The sequence below is a fragment of the Phalaenopsis equestris genome, unplaced genomic scaffold (assembly GCF_001263595.1).
Source record: "Phalaenopsis equestris unplaced genomic scaffold, ASM126359v1 Scaffold000002, whole genome shotgun sequence".
Taxonomy (NCBI): domain Eukaryota; kingdom Viridiplantae; phylum Streptophyta; class Magnoliopsida; order Asparagales; family Orchidaceae; genus Phalaenopsis; species Phalaenopsis equestris.
The window spans coordinates 53,432,912-53,453,112 of record NW_018164444.1 but is presented as its reverse complement, the minus strand read 5'-3'; the positions used below and the strand labels follow the sequence as shown (position 1 = coordinate 53,453,112).

The following is a 20,201-nucleotide window of genomic DNA, read 5'->3' as shown; positions in this document are numbered from 1 at the left end:
TTTGGGAAGCATTAAAATAGAAAAGGAATAATATCATATTTCATAATTTAGGCAAGGTTTTTAAAATAGGGAAAGAAATAAAATCAGATTTCTGATTTAATGCAAGAGTTTTAAAATTAGAAAGAGAATAAAATCAGATTTTTGTTCTTAGGAAATGTTATAGAATTAGGAAAGGCTTAGGGAGGCAAGCAAGGAAGAAAAAGGAAAGACGAGGGGAGGAAAAGGAAAGGAGAAGTGGGAGCCTCCAAGGGGACCGGCCGGTCCAGCTTGGTTGGACCTGGGCCCTGTCAGCCCCACATCAGTCTCCCGTCACGCCGTCAAGTCCTCTGGTACGTTGTACAAGTAAACGTTGTCGTTCCAAAGCACATTCTGATAGAAGAGATATATGTCCACTTTTGGCATGACCTGAGCTAGAACTGTAACTAGGCGAGCATCCCCATGAATTAGGTATCGCGTCATCCCAGTTGTAACATGCTTCTTCCATTCCTCATACTCGGCTAGGTTCAACTGATAGGCTAGAATGTGAGGAAAAATCCAATCTGGGTTGAAATCTGTGGCAGGTTGTGCCACTCTCACTGACTTCTCTACAAGAGAGACCTCTTCACCATAGATAGGTGGATCCCATTACAGAATTTTTATCCCAATCAAACTCCTTGGGGCCACTACAAAGCTTCTGTTTATCTCTCCCATCTGGACGTCTGACAAGGTATCCCATGCTGTCCTGAAAGTAACATATGAATAACTCTCTGCAATGTTCACGACATAAAAAATAGTGATCTCATTTCTAACATGTTGGACCTCCCTCCTTCAGGGCAACTCTGGAGGGGATCTATACATCTGAAAAATCTACATCTCACTTATCTGGGGTGGATATGTATCTGATATCGGCTTCTCAAACTCATAACCTCTGTAGACATCCAAAATCATTCTTGTTGATGTTCCTCTCACCATCCGCAAGATGCTAACTTGAGGCACCATAATCTCATAATGTATTGGGTTGCCAATTACCTCAAAGTCACTGAGTAGCGACTGTTATCTCAGTTGGAATCTATCTCAGGGCCAACTGAATTTGGTGGAGTCTCTTCCTTGTTGCCTAAAAAATGAGATTCCTCTTTGAAGTCTGTATCTTCTTCATGATCATCGTTCATCTCTTAAACTGACAGCTGGTACTCCTCTTTTATGTCCTCAACTCCTTCACTGTCTGCGGTGTATTTTCCCAACTTTTCAATGGCACTCTGCTCGATGAAGTAGAACATTCCTTTAGTTGTGCATTCTGCTTCCACATATCTAAATCCGCAACACTTGCAACATTTTTTAACTATAACTGACTTGCGGATTGGTCTTGCTGGACAATAGCAGAGAGGATCGTTTGGTGTTGTGGTCTCTGGACTTCGGAAGCTAGAGTCTACAGCTTTGGGGGCTGTTAAGTTGGTATAAACTGACGTAGTGTTTCCGGCTTTGTCTTTATATATTTTCGTTCCCCTCTTCAACTCTTTCAATCAAGATCAAGGGTAACCTTCCATTGAATTTCATCCTCAATGTTTGTAATCCACCGATGAAGTCGACGAATCTCTAATCATCTCCTCCCGAACAGGCTCGGGCAAGTATCTCATTAGTGGCATGGCTAAGGTTTAGGAATAAGAAAGAAAAATTTTGGTGAGGTTAGGGTTCGGGTTGGGTAGGATGCTAGGAAGCCCTATGATGGGACAAGGGTTGGGTTTGCTCTGATACCAAATGATACCGCAGTTAACCCACGCCAAAACAAAAGCATAAATAATATTTTTAAATTCCAAACCTATTGCAAACACGATATGGGAAATCAAGAAAATAGACGACAAACAAACATGACAACATAAACAATAAAAGGCGTCCATAAGGGACGACGAGGACGGAGGTTGTTGGACGGTGATTGGTGGTTGAGAAAAGAGGGTTGCGGTTGTAGGGAGCTGACAGGAGGGATGGGTAGCTGCTGGAAAAGCAAGACAGCTCAGGGCGGCATTCAAAACAGCAGCCAGTTGTTGTTTGGGGCTGCTAGACAGCACGAAAACAGCAAAGCAAAAGCGTTGCGTGCTACAGCAACAAAGATGGAGGGTTGGGGGACAGTGAGGGCAGTGAGGAAGGGGGAGGATAAGTCGATGGGGGCGGCTAGAACTGCAAAAAACAATAGATCCTTCCTGTTATAAGAAGTGGCAGTAAGGATGGCGATGGTAACGGCGTCGAACCACAACTGGAAAGGGGCAGGAACGTCGTCAAAGGCTGGATTGGCAGCTGCGGTGAAGGCCGGAGAAGTGGGGTTGCTGTGGAAGGAGTAGGACAGCAGCCGTGTGGATAAACGGAGAGATAAAAATCTCTACTAGGTCGAGATACAACTGAAGCAGCACCCAGACCCGTGGAGCAATCACCACCTCGAACAAGGAACAGTCAGAGCACTACATTGATGTCGAATACAACCCTCGAGAGGAAAAATACCATGACTAAAACCTGAATTTAAATGTAAAAAAAAAACCCCCTAACTCTAAGCACATCATCTCATATTTATAAAGAGGTTAGGCTTATTTTAGGTAATGAGAATAAGGATGGAGAATAAAATATAATCACTTTTTCATATTTTAGGAAAGGATTTAAAATAGGAAAGTGCTTAGGAAGGAAAGGTTGAGGAGAAGAGAAAGGAAAGGTGAGGAAGGAGGGGGCGGCATCCCCACTCTCTTGAGGACTGGCCGGTCCAGTTGGGCTAGACCTATGCCCGGTCGGCCCCCCATGAGCCCCGCATCAATACGCGTAACAATGTTTTCAGATGAGCTCCGCTAAATCTAATCTATATTCATATATATCAATTACTATACTTGTAGAAAGATTTCTCAATCAATCTTTGATAAAATAATTAAATCAATATTTTTAACAACCAACTGGCTTCTATAAGTGCATGGAGACATGAATATTAAATACCAGGACATTATATAAAATTGATCTAACATCAACTATTAAATTTGTTAAAACACTTCAAAATCAATCTTTCATAAAAAAATTACAGCAATATTTTTACCATTCAATCATTCTATATGAGTGCATGTATAAAAAAGAAAAGTATATACAAAACCCTTTCGAGGATATTATAGCAAACAGATTCTGGATCATTCTCCAACAATTAGGCTTTATATAACTCCCAAGGCTCTTTGAACATATTTCATTTGCCCTCATGTAACCTTACACAATATAGGTCCCTAATAATAATAACTTCACAGGCCAGAAATAACAATCTATTTTTAGCAAGCTCAGCACATTGCGATCAATCAGAAAACAACATGGCTGGCAATATTCAGTTGCAAGATACAATACCAAGGTAAAAAGCACAGCAAGCAGAGAAGCTTGCAGTATGCAAATGCCTAGCAAAATTCAGCTTAAGGAGAGGAAATTTTTTTACTCTCATCCCCTTAGTCCTTATCATCGACTCCATTTGTTAAATCAAATAGATTGATACCAACCTAGGGTTACTCGATGGTGTGGGATAACAGAGAAAGATTAGATAAGTTGTAAACTGAGAAAGAAGGGCGGGAAGATTATGTCAGCTGAGAGATTAGGGTGACAGCAGTTGAACATGTAATAACTAATATTTTTTAAGAAAATTAATTTTTTTGCGACATACAATATATCCTAATTATCACACCGCTCAATTTTCAATTGAAATAATTTTAATAAATTCTAAATGAAAAAATGATCAGTTCCATATAAAGCATTGTATGCAAATTATGAACGAATTGAGAAATATAAAATTTGAAAATTTTCAATTTAATTAAATTTAATTAAACTAAATTAATCCCTAATCATATAATCTCGCAACTTCATTGTAGCCAACCGACATTCCTAAGCCTTTTAATCCTTCTTTGAGCAAATAGGGCTCGAGCTTCACATTTTCAACTCCCTCTCCCAATACTCCTCTCCCTTTTCTCTCGGTTTCGCCCGAATGAGAGGTTCTCTAGATTCCTTCATTGCCCGCAAGCTTCTGCACGACTCTGCACTGTAGCATAGTTGCGATGGGCAACTGGGCTCTGGGCTATTTTTGGTGAATACGAAATCATATTTTATACTATTTGAGAGTTTCATTTTATTTCTCTTGCTTCTATTTTGAGTTTTGTCTCGTTTTTAATGCTTTTTTTCCGTTCCAGTAGTCGTCGGAGGAGCCGATCTTGTGTTGAAAGTGTCGAATGTGGTTTGCGAGCTCCGTAAGGTATTCTGGCATGAATTCAGCGAAGGAAAGAGGAGTTTGAGAAGATACGAAGAAGAGAGAAGAAGATTTGGCCACTTTGGAGAAAAGTTGGTTGCCAAGAGCGCTATTTAAGTTATTTTAGCGGTTAAATTACGTTATGAGTCAAGATATCTTTAAATCATAAGTTAATTGTGGATCCAGGTTATTTGTTCGAGGTGGCAGGCTCGAGGTGAGAGTGTGGATATTCACCGTAAAACGACTACATAAATTCAAGTAAAGTAATTATGATAATTTAAGAAGATTATTCAGCTAAGAGAATTTATTTAAATCTTAAAGTTTAATATTTTGCTTTATAGATTATTGAGCTCAATATAAAGTTATCGCGATGTCAAGCCAATTATCAAAGATAAAAAATCTAGTATGATAACTGAGGTGAGTAATTGCATTTCTAAATTTCAATAGTCTTATTTATTTCAAATTGTATGTTTGACTTCATGTATGCCCTAATTTAATCAGATCCTTCATTTTGATAGGACAAATGTGCATGATAAGCATACTAGGAAAAGATGTTCATACATAAAATACATACATGATATTGATAAAATTTATATAGACATTATATGTAAGATAGATGTAAGATAGACATATAGTAAATATATACATGATCTAAGTAAGAGATGTGTATAAGATAGATATAAGTAAGAGATATGCAATAGATAGATTGATATAAAAGATATGTGAGATGAACAGTTGTACAGCAGAATAAGTATGCATGATAGTAGATGCATAAAAATGTCTCAGAATAATATATCTATGAGAATAAAATAGCTTATATGTGAATGCTTGCATATGTATGTTCAAAGGAAGATTTCGCCTCTAATGGTACAGGCATGAACATCAATGTACCTACACGCGTAAAGTTTTCTACCACCCCAAATAATTGTGATGGTTAGATCACTAACTGCTATGTCAATGGGATAATATCGACCAGGAGCGAGTTAATCATAGCTTATCTCCCCAGATAATTGTAATTTTTACTTTATTAATTGTTGTGTCGGCAGAATAATATTGATCAGAGGCATATAAGAGTATTTCCACCCTAGACAATTGTGATGTGCAGATCACTAACCGTTGTGCCTACGAGGGAATATCGACTAAGGGTGTGTTAGGTTTTGTTGACGATGATCCTCAAAGAGACAAATATATATAAAGTAAAAGTAAAATAAACGTAAATGCTTATGAAAGATTGGGTATTTTCATTTAAAAAAGGTTATTGATACATGCATTAATATAAATCAGATTGCTTATAAAATTATGAAAGACCAGCATATTATAAGATTTCATATAAACTAACATACATATTATATTTTTTTTTCTTGGATTATTGTAGTTTAGAAGTGTAATTACTCTTGAATTATATTTAGATTACTCATTATGTTGTTTCAATACTATTTTTAGGTTTTAAATATTTGAGCAAGATGAATAGAAGATGAGCAAATGTACACAGAAGGCGAGAACAACCAGAAAGATATTAATTTCTACTTGTTAGATTAAATTATTTTCTTTAGGAGTTCTTTCATGTATTGTTTGAATATTAAATTGTTAGTAATAGAGTTAAAATAGCAAAAAATTGATTTTCACTGTTCGACTGTCCGTTCCCGTCTTGGTTAAAGCCCCGAGCCAGGTAGTGACAGATCAATAAACTGGAACGAGAAAATAGTTGGTCGGCTACAAATTGAGAGACGAAAGAGGCCTTTGGATGTCCGGAAGAGATCACTACATTGATCCAACCAAGTTAAAGGCACACCATTTGAGATAAATTAATGGATAAAACAATCCAATAGAGAAAACAAAGAACAAGAAATCTCAAAATAACATAAGCCAAGCAAAAATTCCATAAACCAGATTCCCCAAAATATATTAATACAAATACCTAAATTAATATGGTGAATATGGGCACACAAGACTCATAACAGTCAATAGTAGCAAGAAATCTCGCTACAGGGTCCTCCCGAAAAAGAAACCCATCCCAATTTGATCCTGCAATCACGGGATTCTTTGATCCCTCCCGTCTCATTCTTCCCTAGTAAGAGAGGCAACACTTTTCTCTTTGGAAGCTTCTGGAATCGATCCATCCCCATCATAACAAAGTCATTGTCTTGTTGTGTATGGGGCTACTAATAAAAAAATCTATGCTCGTGTCAACCCAAGCCAACTCTAGAACACTTATGTCATTCCATAGTCTATTCTAATAAAAAGCCAAAACTATTCACGGGCTGGTACACTCACAAACCAATGCTCCTATCACTAAGTTTGTAACATGCATCTGTAACTGCATGTATTGGCCTAGTCACAACTCATAGGTTGGTCGAGCATTAATCCTGGAATGAGGTTTATGAAATGTTGGATCTCCATAAGTGGTAGCAACCCAAGAGGTGGATAATCAATCATAGTGTCCTGAAACTCTCCAAGTAGAGGCTACCCTCTATCTTGTATCGACTCCTCGAAGTCACTACTTTTTAGAACCACCAATGCTAGTCATGTAGGCATTTCTCTGAAGTTTTACAGATAGATAGTTCATGGCATCATATACTCGGACTCTGTATGGACGCCCATTACCTTGAACTCCTAAAATAAGAGTATGATGTGCTTCCCATTCTTGGTGAAAGAATATATATTCTTGTAGCCATCATGGCATGTGCAATGGCCATATTGTCAAGGACAATACAATAGAATATGACAAGTATCCACAGAAGCCACATCACACCACATCTACTTCTGGAACTTTTACCCAATAGTGAACTCTATGAGGCATCTTTTTTCAAAAATAATTTTTTTTTCCTTTTCTTCAACTAAGACAAGGAATACAATTGGATGTTTTGTGAAGCTAGGTTAAATTTGTCGATCAATTGGGTACACACCAAAATCTCACAAATGTCTGTATATGATAACACCACACGTTTCAATTCACGATGCCATGGTATGAAAGATGTTATGGCAGAGTCAGTGTTGTTCTATCATGGGTTCAAGAGAAAAATCATCGAACTAATATATCTCCTATCAAAGCTCATAAAGCATGTCAAAACTTTGCACAAATAAAGAGGTGATCTTACACTTTCCTTCCCGCTATCAAAGACACTTATGATTTTCGCACCAAAAGGAAGAGTTTAGAAGTATCTTTTTGAGTTCAATGTTTGTCAGTTTAACTCTCTTGTCCTGAAAAAAAAAAAAACTTAGTACTCAAACATTCGTTCCACTTAGAATGCCCAATTTGAACAACATCAGTAAAATTTTAATTACTTCGAAGTATGCCTCATTTTTCATTGCCCCGAAATTCACCCAAATTACTTTTACAAAATTCTATATTTGAATAAATTAAATTGATGTATAGTAGTATATATAAATTATTGTTATATTTTAATTTACTAAAATAGATCAGCAATTTAATTAATTTTAATTTTACCACATAGTTAAAATAATTAATTACTGATACAATGATCTCAACTATTGTAGCTGCCCCACTTTCCATGGCATCCAACGGTGGGATGGAATTTTATTGGGTAACATTTGATATTAATAAATTAATTAGGTATTATTGTTATTATTATTATTATTATTATTATTATTATATACATAAGTTACCTTCAGTTCCTCCCACTCCTTTTCTTCTAGATTGCATCCCTTTGCGGCCATGCAGTGTAGCAGAGGCGGACTGGAAGATGGAGTAGGAGCGGCAAACAGGTCTACTGTTGCGTGGAATTTGGGAAGAAATAGAGAGAAAAATGGAGGAAAAGGAGAAAGGAGGAAGAAAATAAGCGATAATTTAGGCAGAAATTCATTATTTAAGATAAGAGTTTGATTTATATATTTTTAAACTTTTAGCTTAATTCCAAAATTGTCAGTGAAAAATTTTAGGTGAGATAGTTTGACTTATAGTCATAAATACACATATTTATTTATCTTAAAACTAATAATTTCTTCAATTATTCCTCCTTATTACATGAATTGCAGCTAAGCTCATACAGCTAATCGGAGCAATTTAGGGAATTAGGAAAGTGTGAAAGAGAAGTCAATTTCAACTAAAATTTCAATTCAAATCACAAAAATGCTAACATTAATTTTAAATAAAGAATTTCAAAAAATTTTAAGAGAATTATGATATCAGGTTGTATATTCACGACGAGTTCAATGCGAGCCTAAAGAATCTCATCGTGAAAGAAAGTAATATCAGAACCAGGCGGGATGAAATCAATAATAGAAGTGAGATTGGATCTAGAACAAGTACAAATGAGATTAATATATAAATTGATCGATAGAGAGCTATAGGTTGAACTTGGGTAGGTAACCCATATTAATCAAGAAATCATTCAAGCATAATAAAATATATAATAATTTGAATTAAAAAATAAATTATGCAATTACAAATAAAGTTGCCTGAAGCGCCTGTCAAGCCAATTGTAAAATCTGAAATGTAAGCTGAAAATAAGTTTAACATGAGTGATGCTCATAATAGAGCAAATGAGGAGACCAAAACCAACACAATACAGGTATTGTCAAACTACTATCTCAAGTCGTGGATAAAATAGTTGCTATTAAAATATCATCTGTAAACAACGCCCCCAGATCAAAATTTGATATTGAAGTTGTCTAACATCTGAGAATCTTTCAAAGATTCAAACCATTTGCATTCAAGGATGCAATGGCCCTATAGTCGCAGAAGACTAATTTATTGAATATTCAAAAGATTTTGAAAGTTATGATATATCCAGAGGTCAGAAAAGTATTGCTAGTTATTTTTATGCTTAAAGATGAAACAGAGAGATTGTGACAGCTGCGGCAGGGAAAGAAATTTGGGATGACACCTCTCACATAGATCCAGTAGAATGATTTTGTAACGGGTTCATTCTATCAGTCAGATTAGCACTATAAGATAAGTTTTTGACTTTCACTAAGGGGTCCAAGACATTAAACAATACAGTTATAAAGTATGAAGCGGAATCACCTTTCCAATAGAAATATGCCTCTCATTATGCTAGTACTTAGGAAGAAAAGCATCACGGGTTTCTGCGATGCCTCATTAATTGAGGATGGCTTTCACTCCTTTTGAAATCAGTAACTTTTCAGTGTTAGTTGAAAGCATCAAAAGGATTAAAAATGAGTTGAATTACTAAATGTAGCAATGAGAACAATTGCACAAAAGCATAAAAGTTCTGATAAAAGTATAGATGTTTAGCGCAATAAATTCAAATTTCACAACAAGTAGACGCAAATGCGGTTGGATAAATGCATCTGTGATAAGCGTCGAAAAAGATATTTTGAGCAGTGTTTAATTTACCTGGGAAATGCTTCAGATGAAAATAAGCAGGGCATTATCAAATGGATTACCAATTAGAGAAGAAAAGGAAAAACATACCACATGGATTACATAGACAATATAATATAGAAAATTTTCTGGAAGGCAATACTCAGTTTTATAGTAAGCCTTTAGTATCTGTGAAAGGAGACTTCGGAGTGCAAGGGCAAAGAACCAGTGAATGCCAAAATTTTTACAATTGCCCCATAAGAAGTTAAAAATTTGAAGTTGTTACAGGTATTCTTCTGATTTCAAATTAGTTAGTTGATTTAGGTGAATCACATTCTTTCATTCCTGAAAATTTTTCAATCAGCCTGTATGTTGATATAGTATGTTTGGTTCATGCATTATGTGTTCCTATGCCTTTCGAAAATAGTGTCTACGCAAATAAAAAAAATTTTATGCATGTTAGCATTTTTTAATAGGGAGTTGCAAGCAGAGTTGTTCGTGATACCAATCTAAACTTCTGGTAAAACATTGGGGATACTGCAATCCCTCTGTTCGTGTGCCATATGCCTTCATTTCAAGGAACACCATTAACAATCTACACAGTTAACAGACACAAGAACTATTGACACTAGAATCAAATCATAAATTACGGGACATTTTGCTCACATACAGTGAACAATATGCATCCAATCTTTCAAAATCAACAGAAGCGTAACTGATAAAATACATAAAAAATCTGAGCAAAAATGAATATATCAAGAAAGCTGATTAAAAAATGAGATTTTTGGATAATAAGATGGCAATATGATTGACCAAATCATTTCAAATTTTCACCTCAAGTCTCACTGTAATCAGAATACTGCAATCAAAAAGCTAGGTGGTTTTTATATGTAAACGTCTAAACAATAAACGTAATGGGTTAAACCAAAGAATCAAAATGTTTAAATGACTAAAAAAGAAATAACTTGATCAAATACAACATGCAGATCACTTTCTAAAGAGCACGCAAATGAATTAATACCTTAGCATTGTGCTTATCAAAGTGCTCCAAAGCATCATATAATAATGCAGCTGGCCTTGTGCTTCCGATTTGAAAGATAGACACTGTTGAATCAGGAACTCTTTGAACGAATTCCATGCATGAGTTGGTAATAATTCGCACACCATCACACTCGGGAATGAGTATTATCGGTTCATCATATAAATAACGCACTGGATCACCAGTAGGGCCCACCATTAAAAGCATATCCTCCCAATAGAGAAGAACACTGTCCATTCCACACCAAGCGATCTGCTCTGGAGGTAATGCTGACTGCAAAAGTTACAAACAAAGCATATATATAACAAAATCAAGGTACAAAGAAGACACTTGAAAACCTAAAACGACAAGGTGCGGACATTACTTTATTACATAAAAAACAACAGAATATTTAGCTTAAACATCAACGTAAATTACATGCAAATCACTCAAGTTCAAGTACTACTATTCCCAGAAACTCTTAAAAGATAACACTACCAGGTTCCTTAATAATAAACAAGTTTCATATAAAATTTTCCTTCCCAAAGAAACATAAAAAAGACAACATTTCTGACGCGCCCCTGCTCCAGCGCGTCGGGCCTGTGCACCCAGAAGAAAACCAGTCCAGCCATTCACGCTGAAACGGACCAGTCCATTAGCATTAAAATGATGATTCACTTCGCTTGCCCTATTCTCCATTCTGTGTCGCAGCATGCGCTCCGCTCGCCTCCCCTGAGCCCTATTCTTCTACCTCTGCTACTAGACATTGGAACTGGTTGTTTCTTCCTTCCATTTCTTTCACCTCCTTCCCTCCTAGGATCTTGCCTTTGTTGGTCCACCTCCCCCTCCTATTTATGCATGTTTTCTTCCCTAGATCTAACCAGCTTTTCGTGTGATTTATTTTTCTGATTTCAGGTTTTATTCCTGGTGATTTCCCTGTTGCAAAGGCTATATCCTTCGGTGGCGTGGTACGGTTGTATCCCGCCAAGGTGGTGTGTATCCTAGCGTCAACCCCTTCTCCCGACATCGCCTCCTCCGCTACCATCCTTCAGATTCCATCCTGCAGCCCGACTGGTCCCCTTCTCCTCCTCCTTCCAATGACATCGGATGGCTGCTCCTCCTTCTGATGCCACAGCCCATTTTGACGCCTCCTCGTCAGTTGTAGCCCCGTCTAGCACCTTCCGACACCCATTCCAGCAAGTAACAATGCCTACAGCCCACTCCCAACCCTCCTCCAGCAAGATACAACACTTGCAGCCCCCCTCCTGGCACTCCTCCAGCACTGACATCCACTCCAACACCTTCTTAGCCGCTGGCGACACCTCTCCAGCCTTCCAGCGGAGCCATAACCTCCACCCGTCCCTAATCAGGACTGTTTCTACTCTGTAGTACTTATTTTACTATTTTTGAGTCGTTACTTCTTATATTATCATTTGTATGTTTTGTTTTCATCCAAGAATTTGTGTTGCTCTTTTCTTCGAAATCATCAATAAAATTGTATCATTTTGAGTCGTGGATTGAGTAAACTTTGGTATCAATTTTCCTTCCGAAAGATTTGGTATAAGTCCTCTATAATGAATTTCTCCCTTTTAATCTACCCCTCTTCCACAACCACCATCCCCACCCTTTTCCCTATTTGTGCAACTAATCATATAAAAGGCTAATGCCTTTCACACTTTCATCTCTGTGTGAGTGATGGGCCAAGTTGAAGCCTATCACTAATTATCAGGGATGTGATTGGTAAAATTAACCTGCAATTCCTAGCCTAGCCGGAGTGCTCCAAAAGAAGAAGGGTTATGGGTGAGGGAAAGAAGCAGAGAAGAAGAAGAAGAATGAACTGTAAATATCAGAAAAATATTTTGCTTATTCAAAACCGAATGCATTTGTTGTTACTGTTAGTATTACATACCCATGATTTATGGTTTAAAGAATTTTGTTCATATTATAAGAAAGATCTGTGTGTTCAACTTTGTTTAATTTATTATTAAATCATGTACAAAAATATTGACTGCTATGCAAATAAGAATGAAATATTCATTATTCGAAAGTAATACTTTCATAATGTGTTTGAATGTGCATGTTTGACTATAATTGAATCACTCATTTATAGTACTATCGGGAAAACGCTAAGGTACCCGTGCACGTATATGAAAAAAATATTAATATTGAAGTATCTTAATTTGTACAAATTTTTAGATATTGCTCTTATGACGATTATACATATATATAATGATACTGATATAGTAAGAATTATTAAATAACATCAATATTTTTATTGATTTATTAAAAGCTTAACTGACATGCATATTGTTTATTTTTCTCTTGTATTAATGTAGTTAAAGAGTATGTTTATTCATTGATTTGTTTATCTCATTGTTATTTTAAACTAACTTTTCAAGTTAATTAAGTGATCAAAAGATGAGCGATAGAACTGATAATATTTATAGAAAATGTGACAACAAGTAACGAGGTAAATTTAATATACTGTTTTAATTTATAATGATTAGTTTCACTTTCATTTGTTAAATTATAAAAAAATATATTTCCCACCGTCCGACATTCTGTACCGAACTTGGTTAACTCCAAGTCCCAGGCAGGGTCGTGACAAAATTGCTATCAGAGTCAAAGTTTAGGATTAATTAATGTAATCTAGATGAAAGGTCCAATAGAATAATTATAATAAAATTTTAAAAATAATTAAATTTAACTCAAATTAATAATTATATTGATTCAAGCATAGTGATACACCCGAAATTATAAAAGAATAGAGTCTGATAGAAAATTTATAGATAGTTAATGTTGATTTACTTAATGATAAGTGACTTGAGGTATGTTTAAAAATTTCAAGGAAGAAATTTTTATAAATGAGAAAGATTGTGACGACCCGTTTCAGTTATCGAAGGAGAAGAAATGAAGAACTGAAGAAGAAACAAGTTGTGAAAACCGACCAAAAGGAAGAAGAAGCCAGAAAGGCGAGTTCGCTTGATAAAAATAACTCGACAGAGCGAGATTTAGTTACCTGTAGAGACGAGAGAAGAGACGCCACGATCTGACGCTCTTGGGACGTCGAGAAGAGATAAGAAGAGAGCTCTCAGAGTTTGTGTTGAACAGAGGAGGACAAGCTGTGTTCTGGCGCGGAAGAGGAAGTCGTCAAGCAGATAGGAGGAGAAAAGGAAGAAGAGGTGATGGGTTGATCCTGCGGGAGTCAAAAACGAGCCCTCTTGCGTAGGAGGAAGACAGTTGCGTGCAAATGTGTTCGAGCCACGATGCTCGTGAGCAGAAAGGAGGAAGAGGAGGGCTCTCACTGTTGTAGGCACACTCGATCGAAAGCTTTGGAGCTGGTAGAAACTTTTTTGCGTTGGTTAAAGGCTCTACCTAGACTTACTGCTCGATTCGAATGCTTTAGGGTGAGGGAGAGGATAAGTAAGGTAAATACTAAATTATTTAAGTTATTAATTAAAATGAAATTTCAGAAACATTATATTAAATTGATTTCAATTTTATTAATAATTATTTAAATATGATCGGTGAAAAGGCTAAAGAACGAAAAATAAAATTTTGCTGAAGGAATTCAGATATGAAGCTTAATTTAAATGAACTTCGGTTTAAAAGTCAATTTAAAGGTTTCTAAGTTAAACATGTTTAAAATTTAGGAAAATAAATTATTTAAATGCAATATTGTATAATATATAATAATACAAATATATGAGGTAGCTTAATATTAAAATAAAAATTTGACTACGTTAATTAGTTATACGTTTCATGAAAAACTAAAAGAAATTGGATGACTATAGTTATATAGGTGTATGTAAATGTTTATATAATTAAAATAATAAATAATTATTTTTTTTATGAACACCCATGTTTATGTTAGGTTTCAAATTTTAAGAGTCGACGTCAAGAAAAATAAAACAAAAAATTAATCTTCATCAAAGTGAGTACTCATATTCTTTTGCTACAATAATATTTTGTTTCTTCTCGGTCGGAAGCATTTAATGTTACTGTTATAGTATTACATGTCCATGATTTATGGTCTAATTAATTGTGTTCATATTGTAAGAATGACCTTTGTGCTCAACTTTGTTTAATTTATAATTGAATCATATACAAGAATATTGAATGATATGCAAATGAGAATGAATTATTCATTATTAAAAAGTAATATTTTTATAATGATTGTATATACATGTTGGGTTGTGATAGAGTCATCTCTTTATGGTAGTAACAAGGAATGTTAAAATATTCATGTGAGTATATGAAAAAAAATATTGATATTGAAGTACCTTAATTGATATGAATTTTTAGAAGGTGCTCATGTAATAATTGCACAACTATATAATGATATTGATATGCTACTAATACAGTAAGATTCATTGAATAACATCAATATTTTTATTGATTTATTAAAAACTTAACTGACATTTATACCGTCTTCTTTTCTCTTGTATTATTGTAGTTTAGAAGTACGAGTATTCACAGACTTATTTAGTTCATTGTTATTTTAAACTAACTTTTCAGGTTAATTAAGTGATTTTAAAATGAGTGATATAAAGGATAATACTTATAGAAGATGCAGACAACGAGTAATGAGGTAAATTTAAATATACTAATTTAACTTAATTTGATTTGTGGCTCTTTAATTTGTTAAATTGTCAAAAATTATAGTTTCCACCATTCGATCATCTGTATCAACCTTGGTTAATTCCAAGCCTCGTGTCATAGGTCGTGGCATAGAGTGCAAGCCTTATAAATTGATAGTGTTGCTTTGCTATGTAAACTTCATGGAGAAAGCAATATAGTTGGTAGTGACATCAAGTAGTTGGAGCCAACGGGCTTCATCAATCATTTGAACTTCCTAAATCTTCGTTGCACATATTTCAATTTGCAAGGATTGTTGTTTTAGCTTCAAGGAACGGCAACACATTTGGCTTGGCAAAGTAAAGTGGCACCATTGCCGACCAAAACTTGTAATGGTGAGATTGGGTAATTTCTAAGTGGTGATGTTTGATTAAATGTTACTAAATGAAATTAAGTAGAGCCTCCATCAACCAGAACATAGATGGGTGTGTTTTGTAGGAGTCCCTCAATACGTAGAATATTAGGAAGAGATTGGCTGGTGAGAGCGGGAAGGGCAATAGTTGGGCAAGTTTTTGTAGGGAGTTCTGAGTTGGTATTTGGAGAAGGGTGTGTTTCTTCATATGATTTGTCATATTAAGAGGTATCTTCATTGGTCATTAAAGCGATCATTTTTTTTTTCCTTTTCAAAAGTGGCCTCTTATGAATTTTTTATCGCAATTTAACAAATTCATTTCTGTCATCCAACATTTCTAAGGAGGATAGGCTATAAATCTGGATGGTAGGTTTTGGAGGTCGGGAGTTGATGGTGGAGTAATAATGGATGGGTTTTTTGTCATGTTGGTTGGTGTTGGAAGAGGAGGTTTTGGACCTAAAACTGTTTTTATCATGAGTGTATCTTCGATTAAGTTGGCAAGTTTTATCGTACCTCTTTCTGAATGTTGGAATGGAGGTTGGATTCAAAGAAACTTTGTAAGAAGAGTTTGTCAATGTCGTTGATTTTCTTGGAGAGCTGTTTGAATAGAAGTTGACACACTTCCACAAATGAGGTTTGTGCTAACTTCTAATTCTCACTGTAGGTTGTGGTATTTAGATGGTCCAAGCTAATTACGGAGTGCCACTATGAAATCAGTTCAAGTGTGCAATTAGTTTGTTTTTGAAAACCAAATGAACCACTTTTCTGCAGTTCCATCAAAGTGGAATTAATATTAGTTTATCTTGTTCAGTAACCTTGCAGAATGAGTAATATGGTTCAATTTTTTGGATCCCATGTTCTAGGTTTCCACCGACAAAACTAGGAATGAAGATTTGCATTGTTTTAAAGAGGTTACTAACTATTTCAAAATAATAATAATAATAAAGAGGTTACTAAAAATGATTTCCTTGGAAGTTTGTGATGAAATAGAGGACTTCTATTGGTTGTTTGATGTCAGAGAGTTAAGCCAGTTTTATTAATTTTTACATCCAACAATGTGATCTAGAGTTGCACATCGTGCATCATTTCCAAGATCTGGTGAATTTGTTCTTCCATAGTCGAATTGACATCAATGATTTTTGCCCTAGAATGAGTTTTATATGTTATAGATGAGTAAGCGAGTTAATGAGAGCACCAAATAGTTAGATTTGTGATTTGTAAAGATAATCAATAGCTTTTAGCCTTGTCAGAGAGCTCCAAACAATAAAAAGCTAAGGATAATGAGAAGAAAATAATGAACAAGGAAAATTAGAAGAACATTTCTGCATGTCTCCATTTTACCTCAATCATACATTTAAAATTTCTTTTCTAACAACAAGTTTACTTGTCCAAACAGGGGACACATGTCCCACTAACACCATAATATCCTAACAATCCATAAGAAGGATAATTTATTCTCATATATAAATAAACCTCTTTCAAATCTTGCCCAAGTGATAGCAAGCTTGCCATTGGTAGTCTCCGCATCCTCTTCACCTTGGGCTTAACTCCAATGTCACAGTTTGTACTGCTGCTATCACCCTCAGGCATCCCTCCACTCATCATTCTACAAGCATCTCCCATCCTCATACAGCTAGTTACAAGTTGGCATTTATTAATTTAAAATGTTGGTAACAGATCAACACAAAAAATATCCTTAGACAAACAAATTGATACAAAACATTCAAAAAGAACAATTTCATCTTTCATATTTAGATTTTAAAGATGGGTGGGTGTGTAAAAACAAGGGAACTACTACATCATTATGCAATTCACAAAAAAAGCTTATGCTTATCAAAAAGACTTCAAACCAGAATAAAGTACAGTAATCATCAATATTTTGAAAAAAAAAAAGAAAAAACAACACCTCATTAGATTACTCTCCACAAACAACTGATAAGTAATGAAACATTCGAGCACAAATTAGAGCAAATCATGATTATGGAATATGATTATCGTATTCATCTATGTCAGTATGATTGCTTATGCAAAATAACCAATTGAATTTCTTCCACTATAACTCCTTATAAAATTATGCTCTATGATTGATAACAATAGATTAAAAAGACAGTGTATTAACTAATAATGTTTAACGTATCAGTCCTATAAATATTTTTAGCACACATTAATGGGCAACAAATCAAGGAAAAAAAATGCATTAGATAGAGCAATAAACATACAAGGTTTTTTTTTTATTATATCCTCATAGAATGAGTAATGGCATGATGTGTAGCTCATATTTTAACAAAATAAGGAAGATATCTAATGTAACAGCGAAAATCATATCAAAGCCATTATGGCTTTCAAAACACTGCCCCTAGGGTAGAGGTTTGCAACAAAGAAGACAATGGTTTGTTTCGTCAATATAAGAACTGCAACTGCAGAACATTAGGTATATGTTCAGATAAAACCTTAATTTCATCATGCTTGCGTTGTGCAACCCTTGACTTTGCAAGTTTTACTTCTCACAACAAAGCAACTAAAGCATCAGCCCAACAAAAAGTAAAGAAGAGCACATAGCTTCATGCATGCGTGTCTAACCTCGCAAGAATACTCCGATATGATCCTTGAAAAATCTGTAGGTATAACAAGTAGCCTCCCATCATGTGTAAAGGCAGCAAGGTACATTCCATTGGGTGATACTGCCAGTTTCTGCAGGGGACCAATCCCAAACCCGAGCTGCTGAACACCATCCTCCTCCACAACAAGTACATGATCCTCAACCCCAAGTAGCACCTCCACATTCCCATGCATTGTGTACTGTGGCTCAATCACTGCAACACAGAGAGGATAATCCTCCAGCACGGGGTCAGCGAGCTTGCAAGGCTGAGGATTTCTGAAATCAGAAACGCAGAATATCTGGTTGCCCTCAGTGAGGCAGATCATGCCATTCCCCCAGAAGACGCATTCGACGACGCTTTGCTCAAAACACTCCTTTCCCATGGAGAATTGAGAGGCAGCGAGCACTGCGTGAACATCGTAGCTATATACGGTGCCGTCCTGGACGACGCAGACAAGGACGTGTTCGTCGGTCCACGCCATGCCGACAAGCCGGCCACCAGGACGGTCCCACACTGTCGAAGCAAGGAGAACTCCGGCGGAATTGAAGATGTAGAGCTTTCGACGTGCAGATTCGGCATAGAGCTGAACAATCTTGGAATCGTCCCTGATGACGGCAATGGGGCCTCCAAAAGGAGCGCAGGCAACGCGGTTACGGTTGAGATCCATTCGACCCCATTGCATCGAGTAGATTTCGGGCTTGCGGTAGTAGCGGGGGGGGCCACTCCGCTGCGACGGAAACAGCAGCCATTGAAGTTGTGGATCGGAACCTCACGCAATCTTATGTCCCCACCAGCAGGGAAAAGTGGAAGCCAGAGAAGGATGAGGTGGTTTCCTCGCGCAACAGGATCGTCAGAAAACCTAGAGAATGAGGAGAGGAAAGTGGTCGAGACGAAGATGGATGCATGAGATGGAGGATAGAAACACAGAAAAAGATGCGGATTCTTCAAAACGTAGAAGAGTGTGCAGCGTAGCAGTTCTCTGTAGATGCCGATCGTGCCGGAGGAGGTGAAAAACGGTGGCGCGTGGACGTCCCTTCGGTTTTTATTTCTGGTCGATGTTTTATGGGAAAAATTATTCCATGCGGATGCCGGACTGTAAATCACATGGTTTACGGTCCTGATGTATTTTAGTGGGCCCCACCTAAAATTTTTTATTTTTTTTTTTAAAAAACGGAAATAATCCTGACCGTAGATCACCGTGATCTACGGCCAGGATTGAACACCGCATGCAGAGATGCATGCGGTGTCCGCACGCAATAATCCCCCGTTTTATGGAAGGATAGTTGAACTGCGTTCGCGACTGCGGCGCGTCCTTAAACAAATATGATTTTAGCCTTATTTAAACGTACCTCGAACCAACTCCAATACTCTTTTCAATTTATATATACATAAATATACTTATATTGATAGTGTTATGGGACTCATATCAAGATAATAATAGATATATTTGAGAGAGAGAATGAAAATTAATGGATAATATGTATCCATTGATTATTATTTCATTAATTATATTTTCTCCTCAAAAATATCTATTGTTATTTTTGTATCAACCTCTTCTAATTTTAGCATGACTATAATAATATGCTTATTTTTATATGAATTTTAGATTGCATTTGAGATGGTTTGAGCCAATTTTAAATTAATTTAAAACCAAATACAAATATTGTTTGAACCATATGTAAATATGAATAGAACTACATTCGAACAAGACTAATTTTTCAACCTAGGGATATCTTTTTATCCCCTTTCATTTGTATAATTAGTGCATTTGAATATAGAAGGAGAGACTAATGTACTTTGAATTATACAATCAAAATTGTTGACACGATCTTTAAATTTTTATGGAGTGTGTTGTCACATCTACAAACCAAATACAAGTATTGTTTGAACCATATGTAAATATGACTAGAACTACATTTGAACAAGAATAATTTTTCAACCTAGGGATATATTTTTATCCCCTTTCATTTGTATAATTAGTGCCTCTGAATATAGAAGGAGAGATTAATGTATTTTGAATTATACAATCAAAATTGTTGACACAATCTTTAAATTTTTATGGAGTGTGTTGTCACATCTACACTTCA

The 20,201-nt window shown here is 35.9% G+C and overlaps 1 protein-coding gene across 1 annotated transcript in view; it reads right to left on the bottom strand.

Moving 5' to 3' along the window:
* LOC110024282 (protein VACUOLELESS1-like) overlaps positions 1–19,174 on the bottom strand; it is a 48,513-nt gene extending 29,339 nt beyond the window's left edge. The window contains 3 exon segments of the mRNA XM_020724163.1: positions 10,528–10,818; positions 18,095–18,830; positions 18,832–19,174. Coding sequence (XP_020579822.1) covers positions 10,528–10,818; positions 18,095–18,830; positions 18,832–18,863 — 1,059 coding nt within the window. The 5' untranslated portion in view covers positions 18,864–19,174.
* Between the last annotated feature and the right edge of the window lie 1,027 nt (positions 19,175–20,201).